Raw genomic sequence first — 21338 nt, 5'->3', positions numbered from 1 at the left:
TCAGAATCTAGCACAAAAGCTAGGAAAAAAAGAAATTTAGCACAAAAGCCAGACATGGAGTAAGGACTTCACAGTTGCCTAGTGATGGATTAATTGACCAGTTGCTACAGTTTTCAAATCCTTTTGTGCAAACTCTTTCAATGGCTACATAATAAAGCCCCATATCTCAGGCTGCCCCTGACAACTTTCAGGATCTGCCAGGATGAATTGAGCTGGGTGGCTCAGTGAATACAACAATGGCCTAGAATCAGACAGATGCTGGTAGTCTTCGTTCTCCAAAAGGACCATGAGAGCGATGACATGACATGCAAGGAAGCTAGATTTCAGGGAGGGAGGCTGTGCAAGATCATCTGCCTCATTTCCCCTCAGAGCCTTCTGGGTTCAATGGCCAGACACAAATCAGGACCACTAGGAATGGTTCTGCATGAAATGGGAGACCTTGGCCTTTTCAGGAAGAAAACCTGAGTTCAAATTTGACCTCAGAGACTTACTAACAATTGTGCTGAGCAAGTCACTCCATCCCATTACCTCAAATAATAATAATGATAACAATAAGTCATTCCTGCCAGACTCCACCTCCAAGTTTTTGCTCATCCTGCTCTCATGACTTGGATTCTCCTTTACTGTCCTCTCCAGCTAACCAGCTTGAAGTTTCCCTTACTGCCTCTAAATTTACCCTCATCTCCCTGTTTCTGAATAAAAGCACAGGCCAGAAAGCAAAGTAGGAAAAGTCCTGAGAAATGAAATTGAAATCTAGTTTGTTGGCCTTGGGGTTTCAGAGGTATCAAATTCTGGCTGAAGGGCCCCAGGCCAGGCCCCAGAATGCAAAACTCTAGAGTCTGCCCCAAACCAGATTAAAACTTTATTAGGAAAAAATTCAACAAATAAACAAAATGCAACACAGATTTGTAGTTTTTTAACTCAATATGAGTCAATAACTTTCTACTGGGTTTGATACCAGTGGCCTATACAGTGTCTTTTCAGATTTAACAATCAATAAAGAGAACATGTATTCTTTTTTTTTTTTTCCCCTGAGGTAATTGGGGTTAAGTGATTTGCCCAGGATCACATAGCTAGGAAGTGTTAAGTGTCTTGAGGCTGGATTCGAACTCAGGTCCTCCTGACTTCAGAGCTGGTATTCTATCCATTATACCAACTAGCTGCCTCAAGAATATGTATTCTTAATTCAGACTAATTTTTGCCCTTGTTCACAGATCCTCTCATTGCTTTGTCACTAGTTTAACATGGGAGACTTTGGATTTCAAGCACTGGGTCATATTTTTTGAAATTTATCCGAGCACCTGGAATAAGACTTAAGAGAGAGCAGGCCTCAAAGGCCTGTTGCATGAATAGGAAACTATTGGTTGGAGAAGAGAGTGACTCTAAACAAGTAGAGAACTTTCCTTTGGGAATCCATCATTGCCTAAAATGGCCCTAGGGGAGAGTCACTGGGATTCAAGTGCTAGAAGGGAAATATTGGGGAGGAGTCCCAGAACCAGAAAAGGGAATAGAGAGAAATGATTATTAAGAGCCAATGATTTGAAGAGATCACTAGTTTCCCCTTTCTCTAAAGTCCAATTTCAAAAATTCAGTCTCTAGAAGGTTATCACTAATAATGAGATAGACTTAACTTTCTTAACAGTTGTTCAAAACCCACCCACATGGAAGGCATTATACTCCACTCAAATTTGATGGGAGGGGAGACAAATTCTTTGAATAGATTGTTCAAGGTGGGAGATGGGAAAAGGGGGAAGAACTTGGAAGCAAGTGATATGATCAAAGTTCATTTCAATAGCTCAGCCCCTCCTTGTAATATTCATTCTCTCATTAATTGTTAGACAACCAGAGTTGATTGCCACCCTCAGACCACCCCTCTTCTAAAGGGGAATATAAGCTCTGGGCCCACCACCAGGATTATCTTTGGTCTAAGAGAAAGACATTCAAATAACCATCCTCTCATTAAAATGCTGGTATTATTAATAAAAACGATTAAACTATCAAGAAATGATCTCTCTCAAACTTTTTTAAACATCACAGACTGACAGGCAAGATGACATTTAAATAAAACAAAGCTCAACTTGCCTGTGACCCAGTTGTCAGGGTCATGCCCTTCCCTTCTCTGGTGCCCTCGTGGAGAAAGGAACCATCTTCAGACAATAAACCTAGGGGGCAAGAAAAGGAATCAAAATGGTGGCTCCAAGACTTACCATGCTAGAAATATCCTTACACAAGATAAGTAAGGACCATAGCTCTCCCAATAAAAAAGAAAAGGCAATATGTGTCATGGAGAGTGCTAGAGTTGGGAGTCTGGGAGATCCAGGGTCTGTAAAGGGAAATCTTTAATTTCCTTTTATAGCATTCTATTATGCCAAATATCTCACGGATATTTAATGTTTCCTGTTAATATTAACCTCACTTGGCTAAAAGTTGATTCATGAAATGCTAGAATTAAAGCAAGACCTTTTGACATTGCTCAGGTAGGAAACCAGAAGAGATGGGGCTTCCCCAAGAGATTTAGTTGTTTGGGAAAAGATTGCTTGCAGCCTACCTATGCAAAATCACCAGCCTCACTCTCTCAGGAGACATCTGGGTCTGTGGCAATATATAGATCAGGCCTGGAGATAGCCTCCATCTGTCCATACTTCTTCAGTCTACAGCAGGGCTTCTTAAACTTTTTCCACTCAGGATCCCGTCAGCAGAGAAATGTTTTTGCAATCCCAGTCATAAAGGTACATAAATATACAAATCAATAATTTACTGATAATAAATATTTACTAATTATAAAGCGTGAATTACAAAGTAAGTGTGGTAATTGTGAATGGAGAAAATTTGAGAGATTTGGGGAAGGCACAAGGAGCAGATTTGATGGCTGATCTGAGATGAGGGAGACTAAATCCTGAGGTTAATTAGGACTTGGGCATTGATAATGTTCTGATAATAAATTTACTGATAATAAATCATAATTTTGTGACACCCCCCCCAATAGATGATCCTATATGGCAGGGGTCCTCAAACTTTTTAAATAGGGGGCCAATTCACTGTCCCTCAGACTGTTGGAGGGCCGGACTATAGTAAAAACAAAACCTTAGTTTTGTGGGCCTTTAAATAAAGAAATTTCATAGTCCTCGGTGGGGGAGATAAACGTCCTCACTCTGATCAAACTGCTCCCCTCACAGCTCCTCAACAGATCCCTTCTCCATCCTCTCCACCCTGGTTATACAGCACAAACACCACCACAGGGCTTTCTCGATTCCCATTGTCAATGTTTCTCTTTCTTCCATGACCTTGGACACTGTAATTTTGTTTGCATTTATGCTCTTTATGTTTATTGTGAATCTACTTATAAGGGTGCTGGCTCCAGCACACTCCTGCCCAGTCCTACCTGCCTATTAAATCATCGACCTCCAAAGTCAAGTCCTGGAGCGAGCATCATGTCCTATCAAACCCAGAGCTTCTAAAACTTTTTTCACTGGTGACTCCTCTTTGCCCAAGAAATTTTTAGGTGACCCCTGGTGTATAGGTATATTAAATAGGTGTACAAATCAAACATTTTCTAATAATAAATCATAATCACAACTCCCACATTACGTTATGAGATGCCACACGGGGTAACATCCCAGTTTTAAGAAGCTGGCATCTAACCCACTCCATGCCCACTGAACTTTGAGAGCATTGTTTCATCTTCTATTTCTATCTCCAGGACCCAGAACACAATAGGTGCTTATGGACGGAATCATTAGTCATCAGGCTGTCATATCAGAAATGATAGCAGGAATTATCAAAACTATGTGACACTAAATAAAAAACATATACTATGTTACATTATACATGTATGTTATCAAAAATATATATTATTGAGGGAAACGATTATTAATAACCAATGACTTGAGGAAATCCAGAGTTTCCCCATTTTTCAAATGTCCTGATTTCAAAACCTCATCTTTTGAATGGGAAGGAGTGTTAATGAGATTGGATTAATTTTCTAAACAATTTTGTATAAATATATTAAAACATTTGTGTATATAATTGCCATAAAATGAGTTAAAAACAAAAACTAGTGCTTAATTATTTCAAGATTATAAAACACTGGTTCAGGAATGCCTACCAAGTAAAAATAGTTATACTTGTCTGTATGCATATAAATATATATATACACACATGTATATATATATATATATATATATATATATACTTACACATATTAAATATATGTAAATATATACATACATGTAAGTACTACACATAATTATATGAAAATTTAGAAAAGGACACAAATGGGGTGATTTTATTTCTTGTAAAGATAATGCTGATATTTTTAAAACTATAAAAATAATAAGATATGAAAAGAAAGCATGGGAAGGGGGGTTGTCCTTATAGATTTGAAATTTGTGGATTTTAATGGTTCAAAAATTTACTATTTATTTTTAAGTGGGGAAGGTTGTTCTGAAGGTGGGAGATGGAATGACAACCCAGGTGAAAAAACCTAGTAGGTGACTAAGGGTAAGAAGGTGGAAAGATCTGTACTAAGTGGTTGTTGTCTCCCGGAAAGCAGAGGCTTCTGGGAGACAAAACTGCGAAGACTTATAGTTGATTGGAAAAGTGAAGAGGATGTCTCACTGCCCCGGAATGGCGGGTGTTGGATGCGAATTCGGACTCTCCTGACTCCGCAGGCAGGCTGGCGCTCCCCTCGGCCCGCTAGGCTCCCGGGCATCTCTGGGTGCTTTCTGGGCACCCCCAGCGCTTGGCACTTAGTAAGCGATTTGTTAAATGCTGGCGAACCCACAAAATCAGAGGCGGGCTGAGCCTCGGAGGAAAGAGGGCTCCCCGGACTTTGCAGACTGTTCTTCTTTCCCCCACCCACCCCCAGGCCTCCTGGAGAATGCAGAACCTCCGGTGTGGGAGAACCCTCGGGCCACTATCCAGGAAGCGGCAGTACCGTGGGGAGGGGCGAGAGAGGGGGCTGCTGGGGGAAAAGGACATGGGTTCGAATCCCAGAATGTACAGCTGAAACTGTGTGGCTGTGGACAGGTCACTTTGTTCTTTCAACAACCGACCATTATCGAAGCGTCTATTCAGGGGGGTGGAGGAAAGCTCGAGGAAAGTCTATCGATTCCCAGAACCTCAATTTTCTCTACTTCTAAAGTGAGGGTTTGAATCCTGCTCCGACCCTGCCGCATCAAGCAATATTTATTAAATGCCTCCTCCGCGTCAAGACTTGGGACTACACTCACTATCCTTGTGATCTAGGACTCTCGGCCTCCTCTCGGCCTTTTTTTCCTCAGCACACCGTGTGCAGTGTGCGCGATGAACCCTAAGTTCCCTCTCGGCTCTGCCCTCCTCGGATTGGCTCCGGGCACGTACTCAGCACGTACCGGGTCCTAGGGCGCGCGTGCCCGAGCCCGCACCCGTCTCGGCTCACGTGACCGCGGAGGACTGAGCCCGCGAGAGGGGCCGAAGCCGACTGCCGAAGGTGCGCCTGCGCAGAACCGGCCGAGACGAACGAGTTTAGACTTGGGGACAGACAGCGCTCCCGGAGGGTCGGAGCGGGGACCGTGGGCGGGCCTCTGAGAGTGGAATCGCTGAGTGGGCGGGGCTTCGAATCATCAATCGATCCTCCAGTACTTAGATTCTACTCCCGCGGGGCGGAAGAGACTTTCCGTTGTTCCGTGTGTTCAAAGATAAAAGTGAAACAGTCCCCGCCCCTTATCTCGCCTTTGTAGGTCGGAAAGCCTGCAGGCAATGGAACAAAGGAGAGAGAGAGGAGTGGGTCTGAAGGAGGGAGGGAAGGAAGGAAAAAGGGAGAGACCGAGGAGGAAGGGATGATGGGAGTGGGAGGAGAGGGCAAAGAGCATTTTTTTTGTTATTTTTTAATTTATTTTTTAGTTATTTATTTTAAAATCTCTTATTTTTTGAATTTTTTTAAATTTTCAAACTACATGTAAAAATAGTTTTAAGTGTTCATCCCCACAAAAAACGTGCTCCAAATTATTCTCCCTCCCTTCCCTCATCCCCCCCTTAGGTGGCAAGTAATCCAATTTATGTTAAACATATACAATTCTCCTATACATATTTCCACATTTATCATGATGCACAAGAAAAATCAGATCAAAAAGGAAAATAATGAGAGAGAAAAGAAAACCCCCTTCTCCCCCCCCAAAAAAAAACAACTAAGCTGTGATCCCCACAGTCCCTCCTCACACAAGACCATTGAAACTGGCCTGAATCACCTCCTGTTGAAAAGAATCATGTTCATCAGAATCGATCATTGCTGTTGCCGTGTACCATGTTCTCTTGGTTCTGCTCATTTCACTTAACATCACTTCGTGTAAGTCTCTCCAAACCTCTCTGAAATCATCCTGCTGATTGTTTCTTATTGAACAGTATTTCATAACATTCATATACCATAACTTATTCAGCCACTCTCCACCTGATGGTAAATGATAAATGTTGGAGGGGATGTGGGAAAATTAGGACACTAACACATTGTTGGTGGAGTTGTGAACTGATCCAACCATTCTGGAGAGCAATTTGGAACTATGTCCAAAGAGCTACCAATGAGCAGAACCAGGAGATCGCCTTACACGAAATAGCAAGATTATATGATGATCAATTCTGATGCACGTGGCTCTCTTCAACAATGAGATGATTCAAACCAGTTCCAATGATCTTGTGATCAAAAGAGCCATCTCCACTTAGAGAGAGGACTGTGGGAACGGAGTGTAGATCACATAGCATTCTCACTCGTTTTGTTGTTGTTTGCATTTTATTTTTCTCAGTTTTTTCCTTTTTGATCTGATTTTTCTTGTGCAGCAAGATAATTGTATAAATATGGACTTAACACATTTTTACCATGTTTAATGTATATTGAATTATTTACTATCTAGGGGAGGGGATAGAGAGAAGAGGGAGAAAATTGAAACATGGTTTAACAAGAGTTAATGTTGAAAAATTATCAACGCACATCTTTTGAAAATTAAAAAGATTTAACAATAAAAAGAATTAAAAAAAAAAAGGTGATGAGGGCCTGTAAAAAGGTCAGTGATGATCTAAGGAGATAGAGGTGGGTGGAAAAGAAAGAGGCTGTAGAGATTTTTTAAATGGTTATTCAGAGTGAGTAAGGAGATGAATGATGATGAAGATAGTGGTTCCTGCAACAGAAAAAGGATCAAGTTTGGAGGGAAGAAAATGACTTGCTCTGGACATGCTGAGTGTCACTTGGCCCTATGGGAATGTCAGTAATCTGAAAGAAAAAGTAAACTAAGGACCACAGTTACCGATTTAATTTGTAATTATCACTTAATTTTCAACACTTGCATTTATCATATATCAAATTTGCATATATCAAATAGGGTCATCTGACTCCTCCCATGGAGAATGATGAAGTTGAAGATTGGCACCAAATAATGGGGTTCAGCATCAAAAGATGGAGTTGGGTAGCAATTCTTCACATGTGAAAAATTCACAATGGTTTTCTCCTTGCCAAAAGTTCCATTTATTTGTGAGAAGAGTTTACAGACAAAATAAAGAGATAAAATAGATACCAAGAATAGTAAATATGAAATAAATTTGGGAGGGCACGAAAAAGGGTTTAACAATTAGCAAAACAAAAGAATAGTTTCCCAATGGAACTCACAAATTTAACCAAGAGTAAAAGGAATATGCCAAGAGGTAGGAGTATGCCATTGATGGCAGCTAAATCAACAGAAGAATTTAGCATCCTAAAAGAATTAAGTCCTACAACTAGGAGAAAGATACCATGAGGTCTGGGGGAGGGGATGAAGAGTAGGATACCAAGAGGCAGAATGTTTTGGCAGGCTAATCCAAAAAGGGTTCTGCAAAGATAGTGTAGGCCCTGTACAGATCTATAAGGGAAATTTAACCTGGAGGTTTGATATCATAACTTAGCTTTCTGATTGGATACAGTAAGGTGGGGTTTCCCAAGACCTCCATAGGGGTGAAATTGTAAGATTGTTCCCCATCAGTGCCTTTCCTTTAGATTTCATTGCCAACCCCACCTACTTACCCAGGACTTCATTATCTGAGAGCCTGACTGATTGGCAGAGTTGATTTTTATAACAGGAACAATAAAGAAGAATTTATAAGAAAAAATAAGAACTAAAAGAGATTCAATTAGACTATAATTCAATTGGACATCTGATAATGGCTAATTAGCTTCCTCCAGACTTTTTAAATCAGAACCCAGAAGAGCTTTCTTTAAAAGGATCTTTTGTAATCAAAAAGGTCTCCTATTGCATCCAGATCCATCTCAAGTCATCCTGATTTATATCTTGACACTGGGCACTGAAATCCAATTCTTTCGCAAGTCATCAATTTCCTGATGTCATGGTTCTCAAAGAGAACTAAGGACAAACAACCAACTGAGTAGGAGAAGCTGTCCACTGCTGATCCAATTGGCTACCCACTTGGACAAATGCAGCTCCTCATTTCTTTTCCCTTTCCCTTTTTTCTTTTCTCCTCTCTTGTTCTCCTTCCTTTCTCTCTATTTACATAGGATATAATGCCTTTACATGAAGAGCCTCTGTCCAAAGAAATAAAAATTTGAGTTGCTGTAACCTCACTAGATACCTTGGAGTTTACCAGTTCTATTTGTTTCTTAAGGACTGTACCTTACAGTACACTAAGTAAGGTACCTTTGGTACCTTAAATCCAAATCACTTTGTCATTGATGCCAACAAAAGGTTCCAGGCTAAGCTCCAGTTAGTTGTTGTTTGGATCCTGATTGGCTCAGAGTGAATGTAAAGAGCAAGAAAGGTCTTTCCAGGCCAGGGATCCTCAAACTTTTTAAATAGGGGGCAAGTTCACTGTCCCTCAGACTGTTGGAGGGCCAAACTATAGTAAAAACAATAAAGTTTTATATATAGTAAAATATAGTAAAAACAAAAAAAAACAATAAATAAAGAAACTTCATAGCCCTGAGTGAGGGGAATAAACATCCTCAGCTGCCGTATCTGGCCCGTGGGCTGTAGTTTGAGAACCGTATGATTGATTGATTGATTTTTTTTTTTAACTAGATAGAAAAGGCCTCATTTCTTAACTAACTTTAATCATTTAATGGGTGTTGTCTCCATCACACTGAAACCTAGAAAGTCCTTAACACAGAATGGACTCTTTATCTCTGGGTGAGCCAAACAAACAGAGCAGGCTAGAGACAGTCAGAGACAGAAACATTTAATTAATTTCAAAATAAGGAAAACGACATTTGCAAATAAACATTCTCCCTCCTAAGAAGGAGGGCTTAACCTCCTGTATCAAAGGGAGGTCTTATTTTTAGGTATTGAGTTAGTATTCCCACTGCTCCTTTGGGAAAGGTATTGTCTCAAGTCTTGGGAGTCATGTGATGGGAATATGAGTGCAGTACCTGAATATAATATGGAACAGAGATTATGAATATAGGATATATGACCCTGGAAAAGCTAAATCAATGAACACCTGGTGTTGGTCCCAGTAATAGACTTTACCAGAGGATGATATCATCCTAAGCACAAAGAATTATTATGTCAAGATCAGGACACAGCCTCTTTCCTGTTTCCTGGGCCTTAGCTCCAAGAAACAGAGTATCCAAAATATTTTGAAAAGACTGTTAGAAATACACTCTTGACACTGAAAATCAGATATGGAGAAAAATTTATTAAAGAAGAATCTTAATATTTCTGGCCAGAAGCGGGCCCCACTTCTCTTCAGGAAGAGGGAACCCTGAGCAGAGAAGTGGGAGAATCTTTATACTTGGTAGTGGGGCTCAGCCCTCCCTTCACAGAAGGGATTGGTCCCTTTTTTCTGGGTTACAATCTTTCTTGTTTGTTCAGGACAATTTATTGATCACTTAATTGTTCTGTGGAATCTTAACCTTCCTTAACCTCTCATATTCTGAAAACTTCTTGGTCAAGTGGTACTCACTATCCCACACTACCTCAAAGCTCGCAACACTGTGGAAACCAACTTTTCAGCATGTCTCACAAGACCAAGGTCTCTTACAGCAGCCAGAGCCAGCCCCAGATATGCTAATTACTATTTTGCCTCTGAGCCCTGAAGGAGTCAGAACAGAGAGTAGGGCTAGAGACTTTGCACAGACCTCCCTCACTTAAATCCAACTCACTTGCAAGCCCTTCCAGTTGCCAAGGTCATCTTGCAGAACAAAGAACAAGCTACATTTTAAAATATTTTTGGTTTGTATTTTAAAATTTTCAAATCATTCTTAGTTTATAGACCAGTAGTGAGCCAGAATTGTCCTTTGCCAGTTCCTGCTATTTAAAAAAAGGAACTTGACGCAGGCTAGAAAAACAAGAAGGCAGAGACGAGGAGGTAAAACATTTCAGGGATGTTCTTTATTTTTTTCAGTCTAACTCTCTGTAGCTTAGCAGAGATAATGGTGCGGTTTGCCGTTTCCTTCTCCAGCTCATTTTACAAATGAGGAAACTGAGGCAAACAAGGTTAAGTGACTTGCCCAGGTTTCACATAGCTGGTCTATCTAGATTTGAACTCTGGTCTCTCAGGGTCCGATGTCCTGTCTGCTGCACTCTCTAGCTGCCTTGATTTCCAATGAGGGATGGTGAAAACTCAAAGAGATGGAAAAGGAAGAGTCCTGTTTGTGCCATAACTAAGAAGCCCCTTGTCACTGGGCGAAGGGTAAAACCTAGGGTGGTGTGTAAGGGCCTGGAAAGGTGGGGGCTGGCCCGGGCAGGGGAAGGATGGGTAATGAAGGGCTTTGAACTCCAATGAGCAGATTTTATATTTGATGGGGGAAGGAACAGAGACGTTAGAGTTTACTCATGATCACTTAGCCTAATGGAGAACTGGCTAGAGGGGGGAAGCACTCTCCTCCACCTGGCTCTTGCAATGTCCAGATAGGGGGTGATGAGGATCGGCACCAGAGTGGGGGCAGCCTCAGAGGAGAGAAGGAAGTATTTAGGAGATGTTGGAAAGCTCTTGCTCAGTCACAGCTTGGGGGTGATGTTCAACTCGGGATTGATTCCTGGATATCTTCAGGATTCCCGGCTTTCCCTCGGGGTGGGTGATGACGTCACAAAGGAGAAGCGGTTACCATGGTGACGGGCCGGAGGCGCATGCACGCCAAAGCCGCCTCTGCTTCCTGGGATTGGTGCACTGGGACCAAGGGGCCGGCGTTGGGACCTCTTTCCAAGAACAGACTTCAGAGGACTGCTAGACTAAGGGATTACCTCTCGCCCGCCTAAGGCAGCTTTGCGCCTGCGCAAATTCTGCTCACGGACTACATTTCCCAGGAAACCCCACAGCCTTACGTTTCCTGTGAGGAACTGTAACGCCGGGCGAATAGTCTTTCTCTCGGCCACGAGGGGGCGCGGTCCGGCCGCTCCACACAGTCCAAATTGTCTGGGATTGAGACGGAAGCTGAGAGGGACTGAGTAAATTGGACTCGGCTTCCATATGTTGTGTACGTAGAATCAGCCACTGAATGAATGAATTAATGAGTGAATGAATGAATGATGTCAAAGGCTTCGAGAGAAGGGAATATGAGGAATGAGAAAAAGCAATTAGATGCTTAGTTAAGATCTCTTAGTTACGAGATCATCGGTAACTGGAGAAAGTGTTTTTTAATGGTATGAGGAGGGTAGAAGCCAGTTTGTAAAATGTCCAACGAAGGGAGAGGAAACGCCCTGGAAAGGCTTAGTGTAGATGGTTTTTCTCAAGGTATGTACCCCAGACTGGAGCAGAGATGGCAGAGCTCTGTGGAGATCTGTGTGAAACTTCAGCAAAGATCTGTCTCTTCAGGCAAGAGGAAGGTGTAGCCCAGCACAGGTGCAGATGCAGCGCCCCTCACAGGGAATCCCGAGAAAAGTGACTTCCGTGCTCTGGCTAAGAGCCAAAACATAGCAGCCTTTGCCACTGTCCTGGTTCAGAAACCACTGAATCAGCACAGTAGCTATGAGACATCCAACACAACTGCAAAAGGCAAATAGTGAGCTCCTGAAGCCCAGCATGGCAAGAGAACGTGGCCAGGTCCACCCAACACAAGAAAGCAGCGTTGGCCCCAGGGCAGTAGGAAGCCCTTGTCACCTGTAGGGGAAACTTGGGACAATCTCCCTTTTGCCTTAAGAGCAGATCTCAACCTTTAAAAATGAGCAAAAAAGCAAAAAGAGCTCCAACCGTAAATATCATTTGTAGAGACAGGGAAGAATAAAATTCAAACCCTGAGGATACTAAAGACAAGACATCCCCTAATGAAATCTTAAAGGATTAGGATCTTAAAGAATTCAAAAAGGAATTTAAAAGAGAGTTTGAAGAAAAATGGGGAAAGGAAATGAGAGCTCTGGAAGAGGAAACAGAAATTGTCTGAAAAAAAATCACTCATAAAAAGAGTTTTGGCAAAATGACAAAAAAAAAAAAAAAACTCCTCGAAAAACAGAATTTCTGAAATGGAAAAAAAAAAAAAACAATGAACAAAACAACTCCTTTAAAAATTCAATTGACGAAATTTGAGATAAAAAAATGAGATAAAAAAACTAATTGAAGAAAATTTACTAAAAATTAAATTGAACAAATGGAAGCAAATGACTCAGTGGAACATTAAGAATATCAAACATTTGAAACAAAACCAAAAGAAAAAAATTAAAAATAGAAGTAAATGTAAACTACTTCATTGGAAAAACAAGTGACCTGGAAAATAGATCCAGGAGAAACAATCTACCTGAAAATCATGATTAAAAAAAAGCCTAGACAACATCTTTTAACAAATCACCAAGGGGCACTTCCCTGATGTCTTAGAAACAGAGGATAAAATAGCCATTGAAAGAATCCATTGATCATTTTCTGAAAGAGACCTCAAAATGAAAACTCTAGGGAATAATTTAGCTAAATTTCAGAATGATCAGATCAAGGAGAAAACACTGTAAGCAGCCAGAAAGAAATAATTCAAATATCAAGGTGCCACAATCAGAATTACCCAGGATCTAATAGTTTCCACTCTACAGGATCAAAGGGCCTGGAATATTATATTCTTGAGGGCAAAGGAACTTGGATTACAGCTAAGAATCAACTAGCAAAATTAATCATCTTTCAGGGGGAAAGATGGATATCCAATGAAATAGAGGATTTTCATTTATTTTTGATGAAAGGAGCAAAGCTGAACAGAAAATTTGATCTTCAAATACAGAACTGAAGAGAAACATAAAAAGGTAAAAAGGGAAGGAAAAAACATGTTTTTAGAGGTAAAAACATTTACATCCATATATGAGAAGATATGTTTAACTCAAGAATTGCATCTTTGTTAGAAGTATACTTAGAGGATATAGGTATAATTTGACTTTACTGTGAAGATATAAAAAAGAAATGGGTGGGGAAAGGGATTTTACTGGAAGAAGAGCAAAAGGGAGGTAAAATAGGGTAAATTGCATCTTATGAAGAAGCAAAAAAGACCCATTAATATTGAGGGAAGGAAGCGAGGGAAATGAACATTGTGTGAATCTTAATCTCATAGGATATGGCTCAAGAGAGAATATCTCACATTTAGTTTAATATAGAAATTTATCTCATCCTTTAGGGAAGTAGAAGGAGAAAGGGGAAAGGTAATAATAGAAAGGAAATAATGGAGGAGAAATAATAGAGAGGAAAGGGGAAAGTAATAGCAATAGAAGAGAGAACAAAAGTAGAAGGGGAAAGGAATCAGAAATGGGGGAGGGGCTGTAAAAGAGCAACGCAGATTGAGGGAGGTGATAATCAGAAGAAAATCTCTGGTGAGAAAGGAAAAAAGGAAAAGAAAAAATATAATTTGGGAAAAATCAGATGGCAGGAAATACAGAGTTAGTAATTTTAACTGTGAATATGAATGGGACAAACTCTTCCATAAAATGGAAATGGATTAAAAGCCAGAATTATATAATATGTTGTTTACAAAAAATACATTTAGAGTGATACATACAGAATAAAGATAAAAAATTGGAGTAGAATCTGCTATGCTTCAACTGAAGTAAAAATGGCAGGGGTAGCGATTCAGTTCTCAGATCAAGCAAAAGCAAAAACAGATATAATTAAAAGAGACAAGGGAGTAAATTACATTTTGCTAAAGGGTGCCATAGATAATGAAGTAATATCAATATTAAACATATATGTACCAAGTGGTAGAGCATCCAAGTTCCTAGATGACAAGAGAACTTCAAAAAAGAAATAGCAAAACTATACTAGTGGGGGATCTCAATCTTGCTCTATCAGAAGCAGGTAAATCAAACCATAAAATAAGAAAAAAGGTAAGGAGGTAAATAGAATTGAATGAAGACAGAAAGAAATATACTTTTTTCTCAGTGATATATGGAACCTACACAAAAAAAGACCATGTATTAGGACATAAAAACCTCAAAATCAAGTTCAGAAGGAGAGAAATTGTAAATGCATCTTTTTCAGATCATAATCATAAAAATTACATTTAATAAAAAGTCAGGGGAAATAGAAAAAAATTAATTGGGAACTAAATAATCTAATCCTAAAGAATGAGTGGATGAAACAACAAATCATAAAAGAAATTGATAATTTCAGCCAAAAGAATAACAGTAATGAGACAACACATCAAAATTTATGGGCTGCAGCCAAAACAGTTCTTTGGAGAAATTTTATATCTCTAGATGCGTATTTGAATAAAATAGAGAAAGAGAAGATCATTGAATTGGGGTTGCAACTAAAAAAGCTAGCAAAAAAACAAATTAAGAGCCCCCAATTAAATACCAAATTTGAAATTTTGAAAATAAAAGTGGGAGATTAATAAAATTGAAAATAAAAAAAAAAACTATTGAATTACTAATAAACAAAAGTAAGAGTTGGTTTTATGAAAGAACCAAAAAATAGATAAACTTTTCATTGATTTGATTAGAAAAAGGAAAGAAGAAAATAAAATTGCTAGTATCAAAAATCAAAAGGGTGAACTTTCCACCAATGGAGAAGAAATTAAGGCAATTATTAGGAGCTATTTTGCTCAACTATATGCCAATAAATCTGATAATCTAAGTGAAATGGATGAATGTTTACAAACATATAGATTGTCCAGATTGACAGAGGAGAAAGTAAATTACTTAAATAGTCCCATTTTAGAAAAACAAATTGAAAAAGCTATTAATCAGCTCCCTAATTAAAAATCTGTAGTGACAGATGGATAAGTGAATTCTACTAAACATTTAAAGAATAATTAACGAACAATTTTCAGATAAAGAAATTGAAACCATTTCTAGTCATATGAAAAGATGCTCTAAGTCATTATTGATCAGAGAAATGCAAATTAAGACAACTGAGAAACCACTAAACACCTCTCAAATTGATTAAGATGACAAGAAAAGATAATGACGAATGTTGGAAGGGATTTGGGAAAACTGGGACACTAATACATTGTTGGTGGAATTGATCCAACAGTGTTTTTACTGGCATTATATCCCAAAGAGATCTTAAAGGAAGGAAAGGAACTCACATGTGCAAAAATGTTTGTGGCAGCCCTTTTTATAGTGGCAAGGATCTGGAAACTGAATCATTGCCCATCAGTTGGAAAATGGCTGAATAAGTTATGGTATCTGAATGTTATGGAATATTATTGTTCTATAAGAAATGATCAGCAGGATGATTTCAGAGAGGCTTAGAGAGACTTACATGAACTGATGCTAAATGAAGTGAATAGAGCCAAGAAAACATGGTACATGGCCACAAGAAGAAGATTATGTGATGATCAATTCTGATAGATGTAACTCTTTTTAACAATGAGTTGTTCAGGGCAATTATGAAAGACTTGTGATGGAGAGAGATATCTGCATTCTTAAAGTGTGGATCACAACATAGTTTTTCACCTTTTTTGTTTGTTTGCATTTCATTTTCTTTCTCATTTTTTCTTTTTTGTTCTGATTTTTCTTGTGCAGCATGATAAATGTGGAAATATGTATAGAATAATTGTACATATTTAATCTATACTGGATTACTTGCTGTCTAGCGGAGGGCATGAGGGGAAGGGGGAGAAAAACTTGGAGCACAGTTATTTTTTATTATAGCTTTTTATTTACAAGATATATGCATGGGTAATTTTTCTGCACTGACAATTGCAAAACCTTTTGTTACAATTTTTCTCCTCCTTCCCCCCACTACCTCTCCCAGATGGCAGGTTGACAAATATATATTATATATATTAAAGTATATGTTAAATACAATATATGTATACATGTCCATACAGTTATTTTGCTGTACAAAGAGAATTGGACTTTGAAATAGTGTAAAATTACCCTGTGAAGGAAATCAAAAATTCAGGCGGACAAAAATAGAGTGATTGGGAATTCTATAGGGGTTCATATTCATTTCCCAGAATTCTTTCGCTGGGGAACACAAATGTTTTAATGTTTTTGAATGTTGAAAACTATCTTTGCATGTATTTTGAAAATAAAAAGCTATTATTTTAAAAATCTTACTTCTACTTATCTATGTGATGTTGGGAAAAACAACTAACCTCTCTGGGCCTTTCATTTCTCATATGTAAAATGAAAGAAATGAATGTGAGGACATTTTGGGCTCCTTCCTACTATAAATCCTATGAGTCCAGTGAGAGAAGAATTACTAATTTGACACAGATGCTTTGTTGTTCTTTGTGCCAAAGACCTCAAGCCTCTTGTACCACACCACAAAACATGATCCTTGTTTGAACCCAGCCTCAAATGGCTGAGAAACCAGACCTGTCACTCAGAGGCTGGATTTGCTTATTAATTTTAGACCTAAGTTAATTTGTCAGAAATCTTTCAGATTCAAAGGTCAGTGTGAGGAGTTTTCTCCCTCTGTATATGTTAAACATTTCATATGTCCTATCTGGAAACTGCCTTGGTGCTGACCAATCATTGCTGTTTTTTTGTTCCTTTATTTGTACCCTATATAATGTGTAGCTTAGAGAGGCTCAGAGGGAGTACATGACCCCTTTTTAGTTCTTTCCTTTGTTGGATGTCTGAGTAAATATCTTTCTAAATTATTTTGATTCTGGGTTTTGCTCACTACTTATAAACCATGAAAGATGATAGGATTCTGAAACCTTCTGTACTCTTTCGGTCCTATGTAAGTCATATTTCTGGGATCCTGAGACCTTACCAAAAATAGATTAGGGAGATAGAGAGCCTTAAGATGAAATTGCCCCCCTGGAATGAGGGTGGCTTTTGAGCCACTTCTGAGCGTTCTGATGAGGCCGTCATAGAATCATGTAGCACTTGGGGATAAAGATGCAGATTAGCCAGCACCAGAGGCCAATATGGCGAAGACTTCCATAGCCACTATGGTTTTTCCCTTGGCATTTTGGTAAGAAGGAAGGAAGGAGATCCAGACACTGCAGAACCAGCATGCTGAAAGTGATGAACCTGGCTTTGTTGAAGGTGTCGGGCAGGTTCCTGGCCAAGAAAGCCACAGTGAAGCTCCCTAAGGCTAGGAAGCCCATGTAGCCCAGGACACAGTAAAAGCTAGCAATGGAGCCCTCATCACACACAATGAGCCAGGCTCAAGGTTAGCGACCACATCTGGGAAGGGGGGAAAAGTGGTCAGCCAGAACCTCCGAGAAACTCACTTGGATGAGGAAGCAGATGAGGATGATAAGAGTTGGACACTCGGGTACTTGCCCATCTCCTGAGCCAGCTTCCTGGTTTTGTGGCCTTGAAAGCCAGAACCACAGTGACGATTTTGGCCAGAACCGAAGAGATGGCCACTTTGAAGGTGATTCCAAAAGTCATCTGTTGGAGGAGGCAGCTGGCTGTGGTTGGGTGGCCAATGAAGAGCAAGCAACAAAGGAAGCAGAGGGCGAGGGAGAGAAGCAGAGCATAGCTGAGAGTTCTGTTGTTGGATTTGACTATGAGGCTTTCACAAAGACCATGAGAACCATGACACTGAGGAAAGAGAAGGCAAGGGCCATGCAAGACAGAGTCACCCCCAGAGGTTCTCCATAGGCCAGGAAAATCAGGACTTTGGGGAAGCAGCCATCTCTCTTTGTGTTTGGATATGGGTCCTCTGGGCACTTTGCACACCGTTTCATATCTGTTGAGGAAGAATCAAAACTTACTCCCTCATTCCCATGTTGGCCCCATTTTTGTGTCCTCAGGCCATGAGAATAGGTCCTTCCCTCAGTGTCACTGATGTTAACAGACTTAAGACTATCATATGGCATAAAATCATTTTATTCAGCTTTTCCAGAGAGGAAGATCATAGGATCATAGACTTATAGTTGGGGGAACTTTTGAAGAATCCATTTTATTACATGGTAAATGTAGGAGCTGGGATTTAATTTGTCTGCCTATTTCAACTCCAATATCTTTTCCATTGTTCAAACTGCCCATCTGTACCTCAGTTTTCTTTTTTATAGTTAACTTGGGTATTTATATAGACAAAATAACTTACTTATTCAAAAAGTCATTCGTTTTTTTCCCCCTGAGGCAATTGGGGTTAAGTGACTTGCCCAGGATCACACAGCCTGGAAGTGTTAAGTGTCTGAGATCAGATTTGAATTCAGGTCCTCCTGACTTCAGAGCTGGTGTGCTACCCAATGCGCCACCTAGCCACCCCTGTCCAATTCATTTTTGTTCCTTATTTTCATTGTGGTTTCCCAGTTGGGTTCAAAGCTACCTGAAGATGGCAGAATGCCTGAGCCAGTGACAGTGATTCTACCATTACCTCTGTGCTCTCACCTCTATGATCTGCAAACTGGCCTTCCGGGCAGGGTTCACAATCAAAGTATCAGTGGGATCATCCCTTTATAGGGACCTGGCTGGACCTTGGAGGGCAACTCTCACTACAGATAGATGGAGAGACCTGGGGGAACCAGAGCATATACATGATTAGAACTATACTCCCTGCCCAGGAACGTTCCCAAGGTCATGGCTAAAGAGATAAATACGGATGAGTTACCTGGGCCAACCTGATGTGAAGGCTGGTCGTCAGTGTCTACCACTTGATGAATAGATGCATGAGAATAGATACATGGACATTGTGGAACTCTACTGAACATGAACCTGGTCATGTCACTCCCCTGTAAAATAATCTCCTAATTTCCTCTAGCCTAAAATCTAAATTCCTCTGTTTAGCCTTTAAGGCTTTGACTATCTGCTGTAGCCTATCTTTTTAGACTCAGTGGACATTGTACTCCCTTCTATACACCATGATCCAATCAGATTTGCATTCTCAATGATCTTTATTGGGGATACTCCATTTCCTTAGACTCAGTGGACATTGTGCTCCCTTCTGCACACCACGATCCAATCAGATTTGCATTCTCAATGATCTTTATTGGGGATACTCCATTTCCTATCTCCATGCTTGTGCACTAAGCCTTGGTATGTACTCCATCTTCACCATTGCTTTATTGGATTTTTTTCTCACTCCTTTCCCACCCCACTTTTTGATGACAAATGTACACTTTTTAAGAAAAAAAGCTAGAAATTGATCTCTTCTCTTTTATTCAAGATACAGATCAAACACCCCATTCTGCCAGAATATTTTTCTGATCTTTCTATCTCCTAATATTTTCACTTTCAAACTAACTTATATCAACTTACTTTGCATTAAATTGTATCGATTTTCTATTTTCTATTATATACTTATGTATTTACTTGTTTCTTTGCCAATAGAATTTAACTTCTAATACAGGTATTCCTGATAAAACAACAGAGTTTAAAAATCACTGTTATTTTCTTAGCCACTTCCAAGGCATCCCAAGAGTCCAGCACTAAGATCTCAAATTCTGATTGTAGCCTTCCCTTTATTGTGCCCATTTTGAGGTCCACCATGCTACTTTTCTTTCATCTCCAAGACATATTGCCTGTTTTTTCTTTGCTTCTTTGTTTCTTCTTCCTTTTCTTCATTCCTCCATTTTTTCCTTCCTTCCTCCCTCCCTCCCTTCTTCCCTTGCCTTCCTTCCTTCCTTCCCTTGCCTTTCTTCCTCCCTTGCCTTTCTTCCTCCCTCCCTCCCTTCTTCCCTTGCCTTCCTTCCTTCCTTCCTTCCTTTCTTTCTTTTTTCCTTTTTCTTTCTTTCTTTTTTTTCCTTATTTTCATTTTCTCCTCCTCTTCCTCCTCCTCCTCCTCCTCCTTCTTCCTTCTCCTTCCTTCCACTGCCAGAGAAATAAAGTAGCCATATGGATACATAGGTATAGAGCATAAGAGTCAGGGAATCAATTCAGATGTCTCATATTCCAACTCTATTCCCTTTTCATACTATGTTGCATTTTGGATCACTTTCTAATGCTTATTAGAATATAAATTCATGTTATACAAGGGAACACAAAAAAAGATAGAGGAAAAAAACCAGAAAGCAATATCAGTTTTCTGGAGCTTCATTGTATGCCATGAAAATTGTGTAATTGAAGTTAAGAGGAAAAATTGGAATCATAGATCCTTGGTATAAAAGCATCAGTTGAAAGAACTAAAAATATATAATCTGGAAAAGAGAAAAGGAGAAATCATTTTTCTTATCAAACTTAAAAGGCTGTAAAGTGAAAAGAGGATTCAGAATTTTTGTTGGCCTTATGACACAGACTTCCAAGAAATGTTGAAAAAAATTAAATTTAATATCAGAAAACCTTCACTGCAGGTTTTCAAGCAATGTTTGCATAAAACAATACATTTTACTGTAGTGAAATTTGAAAGAAATCTATGGGACTGAAAAAATGCCTGCTGAAATCCATTAGAATTCTGGAATGCCATTATTTTAAGATACTTGATCCTGACATTTTTCTTTGACTCGTGAGACCCCATCTCTACCACAATGTCCCTTGTGTATTTTTTTTTTACTCCTACTATTTTTTCCCTCAGTTGACTGACTTTAATATTATGTAGGATCAAGTGTTTTTATAGCTTGTCCCAAGTTACTAGAATTTCCCCTCAGGTTTCCTTTGAATTCACTTCCATTAAACAACATCCCAGTGTGAGTTCTCTATAAAATAACTTTTTGGTAAGCATACATTTGGCATTCAAAAAACCGTGTCAGCCCAATGAACTTGTGCTCTCTGCCATAGAGTTGCAATTCTGGGAAGTTTAGCATTACATCTATTAGACCTACAGACCTATATATAACTCGATTCTAATATAGTGATGTCATTTTGGTCCTCTTCAAAAATGGACAACAACAATAACAACAAAAAATGTATAATAGAAGTGTTTAGAACATAAATCAAGCAAGAAAGACAATTATGTTCAATTGTTGCTGTTTACTGTTTTTCATCTTAGCATGAAATCAGTGAGCAAATAAATTTTGTGTAATAAAATAGAGCAATAAGAAATAAGATATGTATCAAGTGACCATGAACCTAAAGTTCTCCTAGACTCTAGAAGTTTTCCAAACAGTGCAGAATGTGCATTAAATTCATCAG

At 39.3% G+C, this 21338-nt stretch overlaps 1 protein-coding gene across 1 annotated transcript in view; it reads right to left on the bottom strand.

Annotated features, from left to right (window-relative positions):
- The window catches only part of LOC127557587 (vomeronasal type-1 receptor 1-like), a 73320-nt gene extending 68609 nt beyond the window's left edge, over positions 1 to 4711 (bottom strand). Inside the window, exons 1-2 of the mRNA XM_051990895.1 lie at positions 4618 to 4711; positions 2083 to 2162 (exon numbers count right to left, since the gene is read on the bottom strand). Of these exons, the coding sequence (XP_051846855.1) occupies positions 2083 to 2162; positions 4618 to 4711 (174 nt within the window). The remainder of the gene's footprint in view (positions 1 to 2082; positions 2163 to 4617) is intronic.
- Positions 4712 to 21338: the final 16627 nt, after the last annotated feature.

The sequence above is a fragment of the Antechinus flavipes genome, chromosome 3 (genome assembly GCF_016432865.1).
Source record: "Antechinus flavipes isolate AdamAnt ecotype Samford, QLD, Australia chromosome 3, AdamAnt_v2, whole genome shotgun sequence".
NCBI lineage: Eukaryota > Metazoa > Chordata > Mammalia > Dasyuromorphia > Dasyuridae > Antechinus > Antechinus flavipes.
The sequence above is the reverse complement of the archived record's forward strand: the minus strand, read 5'-3'. Positions and strand labels throughout refer to the sequence as shown.